The sequence below is a fragment of the Papaver somniferum genome, chromosome 8, assembly GCF_003573695.1.
Source record: "Papaver somniferum cultivar HN1 chromosome 8, ASM357369v1, whole genome shotgun sequence".
In the NCBI taxonomy this organism is placed as follows: Eukaryota; Viridiplantae; Streptophyta; class Magnoliopsida; order Ranunculales; family Papaveraceae; genus Papaver; species Papaver somniferum.
Window position 1 is genome coordinate 49,152,059 of NC_039365.1, and position 5,278 is coordinate 49,157,336.

Consider the following 5,278-nt stretch of genomic DNA (forward strand, 5'->3'; position numbering starts at 1 on the left):
TGATCTCATGAAGCTCATTGAGCTGTGACTTCCTATGTGCGCAAATACTAGGATCAAGTCCTTTCATGTCCGCAATACTCTATTCTTGGGCACTTATATGCTTCCTAGCAACATGTGAATGCATTGTCTTCTGTTTCTCATTAAGTTCAGATGGTATGAAAACTTGAACATCTTCATTTTGGCCTAAAACATTATAATTCAGTTCACTCTGAAGGGGATTAAAGTCAGGTTTTGGGAATTCTACGCATAGAGACAATGGCTCAGTCTCACTGCTTTGGATTGACTCAAATCTAGACTGCCACTTATTCGTTTCCAGCAACAAGGATGAATTCAGTGAAGAATTAACTTCTTCAATGTATCCATCCTCATCAAAATCCAATAGATTAGGAACACAAGCTTATAAAGGAACCTTAGCTTCTAGATGAGATGCTTTTTCCTGCGCACATGGTTCAATCATATTAACTTCATGAATATCATCTTTACCACCTGGATCTTTACATGCATCAAATATGTTCAACTCAACAGTCATATTTCCAAATGAAAGATTCATTATTCCAGTTCTTCAATTAGTTAAAGCATTTGCAGTAGTAAGGAAAGGACGACCTAAGATGACAGGTATTTCTTTACTAGCATTAGCTACAGGTTGAGTATCCAAGACAATGAAATCCACCGGATAGTAAAATTTATCGATTTGAATTAACACATTCTCAACTACCCCTCTTGGTACTTTAACGTATCTGTCTGCAAGTTGTAGAGTGACTGAGGTGAGTTTTAATTCACCTAAGCCCAACTGCTCATAAACTGAGAACGGTAGGAGGTTTATAGTAGCTCCCAAATCCAGAAGTGCTTGTTTGATCATGAAATCCCCTATTATACAATAAATAGTAGGGCATCCCGGATCTTTATATTTGGGAGGAGTGTTGTGTTTAAGAATAGAACTTACCTGTTCTGTGAGAAATGCCTTTTTCTGCACATTGTGCTTCCTCTTGACCGTGCAGAGATCCTTCAAGAACTTGGCGTAAGCTGGAAATTGCTTGATCACACTCAAGAATGGTATGTTGATGTTCACCTGCTGAAAAACATCAAGGATATCCTTACTATCAGCCAATTGCTTAGTAGAAAATAAACGACGAGGAAATGGAGCATGCATTTTCTTATCAATTTCAGATTGTTCATTTTGAGTATCATTGTGACCACTCTTAAGCTTCAGAGACTTCTCAGGTTCGTTCACCTTCATCGGAGTCTCAATCACCTTACCACTTCTAAGAGTTGTGACGACATTAGCTTGCTCCAAGTTAGAATTTTTAACTTCAAATTGGCCTTTGGGGTTAGGTTGAGTTTGGGCAGGCAATGTCCCTTTCTCCATAACATTAAGACGTGATTCAATTCTAACTATGCTAGTTTTCAGCTCATCTAAAGTCTTCATAACATTTTGATTTATCTGTGTCTGCCCCTGCATAAAAGTTTGTAAAGTATCCTCAAGATTATTCTTATGAGGTGGTACATAAGGGTTACTAGATTAAGACCCTTGGGGAACACTAACACCATTCATTGTAGGACCATTCCTCCAACTAAAATTAGGATGGTTTCGCCAATTTGGATTGTATGTTTCTGATTGTGGGGAGCCAAATGGTCTTTTATAAGTATCCATGGAATTTGCTTGGTCATGTAACACTTCCTGAAATGCGGGAATTGTAGGACATTCCTTAGTGTAGTGTCCAGATTTTCGCAAATACCACAAGCATGTTCGACCGGGTCAGCTACCTTAACTATATTTGGTTTCTGAATTGCATCAACTTTCCTATTCAAACTAGCAATCTTAGCATTCAAGTCATGTTCTGCATTCAACATATACATTCCATGCCTAGAATTAGCTAAATGTTTGGACTTATTTCCATTCGATGTGCCTGAAGTTTCCCAATTTTGGGCATTTTATGCTAGCAAATCGAAGTAAGTCCAAGCATCATCAGGTGACTTATTCAGAAATTTCCCATTACACATCATTTCAACAAACTGACGCATATATGTACTCATACCATCATAAAAGAAGTTAATTACTCTCCAAATTTCATAACCATGATGAGGGCAGCTATATAGCAAGTCTTTAATCTCTCCCAACACTCGAAAAATGACTCATTTTTCTTTTGAGAAAAATTCATAATAATTTTGCGAAGAGTGATGGTTTTGTGAACTGGAAAAAACTTTTTCAAAAACTCCCTAGTCATTCCATTCCATGTCCTAATGGTATTTGGTCGCATAGAATGCAACCAAGTCTTGGCTTTCTCCTTTAGAGAAAATGGAAACAATTTCAGTTTCACGACATCTTGATTCCCACCAACAAAAGGCATAGTAGCACAGACCTCATCAAATTCTTCCAAATGTATGTATGGACTCTCGGAGTCCAAACCATGAAACTTAGGCTGTGCTTGTATCTTCCCATATTTTATCGACACATTTCCAGCATTAGACGGAAGAACTATACAAGAAGGTGTAGAAGTCCTTTCCGGCTGCAAATAATACCTAAGGATTCTAGGTCCATTAGTATTGGCTGCGCATTTATCAACTATTCTAGCAGCTTCAGCCTCAACCACTAATCTCTCAGCTTCACCTGCCATTGAATGACTAGGGTGATTCTCCAATACCCTATTAGGAAAACGATGATAGTTACGCAGTCGATCAAAATGATCAAACCTAGAATATTGCATACACAAAAGAAACAAGAAACAGATACAATGTTACCCAAGTGGCTGTGATTTCGGCAAGATTTCAGCCTAATCACAACTGAAGCAACAACACTTGTTCCTTGTACCCATAGCAGCTCCTAATGTCGCCAAGTCCTTAAAGCTATCCTACTCCCTGTTACAAAACAACATAAATCAGCAAACTCTAAAAATAAACCTATGCAAAACTTGATCTAAGGAACACTAAACAATCCCCGGCAGCAGTGCCAAAATTTGATCACTCTTTTCAGATTTCCAAAGATAAAAGAAGTGTAATTTTTTCCAAGAGAAACAATCATGGAAAATTTCCAATAATTGTTTTTGATGATCAATCTGATGTGCGTAGTAAGGAAATCCTAAAAATGAGAAAATCATATGAAAATCTCATTAACAGAATTAAGAAAGATTTATTTATCTCTGAAAATTCTCACATCAGTCGCTTTTTTTCCTCACGATCAAAATGTTGTCATAAAAAAAGATCACCTTCTAAGGAGAAAATACTTTGGGCAGAAAACTCCAAAGAGAAACATGAACTATGTTTCTGATACTCGTTGTAAGCATTATAAGGCTTATTCCGATATAACTTAGTTGTATGGAGTATGTGTACCCTCATCCAGGCTTGTGCTCATAAATTTTGGGATGAGGAAACACATAAAACGAGAGCACATGTTTTGTGTTTCTATCAAAAAATTCCTTTGACAATTTTTGGGTAACTACGAATCCATATTGTCTAAAAAGGTTCATGTAAATACCAGTTTTCGGTAATTAGGGTTCTTTACTTTTAAAATTTTAATTACCTTATGAAAAATATATTTTCCTGACTAGAGGAGTTTGGATATGTTCCTATGGAAATAAAAATAAACTATGTGTATTATCGAAATTACTTTGGTATTTTTGGTCTGAAGACTTTTTATTTTAAAAAGAAACTCTCTCTTACTTGTATTGAAAACCCTAATAGATTCTTATTTAGATCCTTGAGCATTCCTCCAATAACTTGCAGTATTACAAAGGTAAATAAGGGGGAAGCTCAAAGAGTTAAGGATTTCCAAGGAATCAGTACAGAAAGGAAAAAGAAGATCATCTCAAAAATCATGTCTGATTATGAATCTGATAGTTCTACTGGATCCCAAGATGAGTCATGTCTGTTTTCAACTTTCAATATCCAAAAGAAACCAAGTGGATACCTTCTGATAGTATGGAAAACTTTATCAATGGTTTCGAAGAACTCAGAACCAATCTCATAATAACGGTTCGAATTCAAGATTGGCTAAAGGATAGAATTGAAGAAACAAAAGATGATCTTGCAGATTTGAAGGAATAAGTTGAAAAACTTGAAAAACAAGAAGTGGTTGCTGACAAGTCTCTCGAGACGAGCTTCAAGAGTTTGAACACTGAAGAATCCTCAGTGAATAATCAAAGCACCACTAAGGATTCAGTCATATGTAATACTTGATCCACAAAGTAGACATCAATGTATTGATTTATTTCGATATTTTTGTGTAAGTCTATTTTGAATAAAACTATCATTATTATGATGAATAAAATTATTATTTTATAATTTTTGTTTCATGTGATAGTTTCCGATTAGATAGCCTGCGTATGAATGCTTATATTTTTGTTATGTGATTTCGGTTTTTATGAGATGTCTGATTTTGGTTTTTATTAACCTTAATATTCGATGTTATATGGTGTAGCGCTTATGATTTGTGGTGACTTTTTGATTTAACGGGATTAAGTTCTAGCTCATGTTGGTAGGATTTATCAAAGGATAATAAAGTGTTCCAATTGAAACTCATATGTGAAAAGTCACAATATGTTGATATTTATTTATGTTTACATAAGTTGTGTTTAGCATAACATATGTGTTTCGGGTTTTCAACTTTTGATATTGGCACACAATAGTTAAAATCGTTTCAACCTTTCTCTGGTAAAGGTTACTTTTCTTGGTTGTTCTTTTGTTTCTTGTGAGAGGATGACAACACACAGGGGGAGAGTTCTTATTTAAACTTGCTCTTAATGATATATCTCTCTGGGAGAAATGGATTCGAAAATTGAGGTAACGATTTTATTCGTTAGTTAATCGTTTTTCTTGTTAAAAGCATGTTTATATTGCATATATTTTTCTTTTGCTCAAAATTTCAGTACAATTGATATGTTCCGTTATTATATATGGATTGGTTTATATGATTCAATTGTTTCCAGTTAAGAAAACCTGTGTCAATTTAATTGGCTTATGGTTTGGTATCTTCTTTATTGTTGGGTATCAAGTGTTTTTGCTTAACGAAATTCGGTGTAATTGCGGTGCTGTAATGTATATATTTGTTTCAATTGCTTCCGGATAAGAAAAATAATTTTGCAAGTCACTTTTTGGTTTGTATCCATTGTTTTTGGCTTAACAAAATTACGGGGTCTTTTGTTTAGTCCATTTGATTCCGGATAAGAGTAATTAAGTTAATTCTGATCTTAGTTAGACTTAGCAATCGGAGGATTCGATTATTTAAGTCTAATGGAATGCCTTGACAAGAAAAACTAGTTAACTAACCTAGTGTTTGTCTTGT

General features: G+C 35.0%; 1 protein-coding gene across 1 annotated transcript; it reads right to left on the reverse strand.

The window, feature by feature from the left end:
* Positions 1 to 562: 562 nt before the first annotated feature.
* On the reverse strand, positions 563 to 1,851 carry LOC113305533. The gene is made up of 3 exons (XM_026554555.1): positions 1,765 to 1,851; positions 1,544 to 1,678; positions 563 to 1,453 (listed from the first exon to the last, which is right to left on the reverse strand). The coding sequence occupies exons 1-3, from the start codon at positions 1,849 to 1,851 to the stop codon at positions 563 to 565; spliced, it is 1,113 nt and encodes a 370-aa protein (XP_026410340.1).
* Between the last annotated feature and the right edge of the window lie 3,427 nt (positions 1,852 to 5,278).

Coding starts and splice junctions, on each gene's coding strand:
- LOC113305533 (XM_026554555.1), bottom strand. CDS start 1,851: ATGTTGAATGCAGAACATGACTTGAATGCTAAGATTGCTAGTTTGAAT. Junction 1,679..1,764: donor AGAAACCAAATATAGTTAAG/GTAGCTGACCCG, acceptor CCCGCATTTCAG/GAAGTGTTACATGACCAAGC. Junction 1,454..1,543: donor ATGGTCCTACAATGAATGGT/GTTAGTGTTCCC, acceptor ACTTTTATGCAG/GGGCAGACACAGATAAATCA.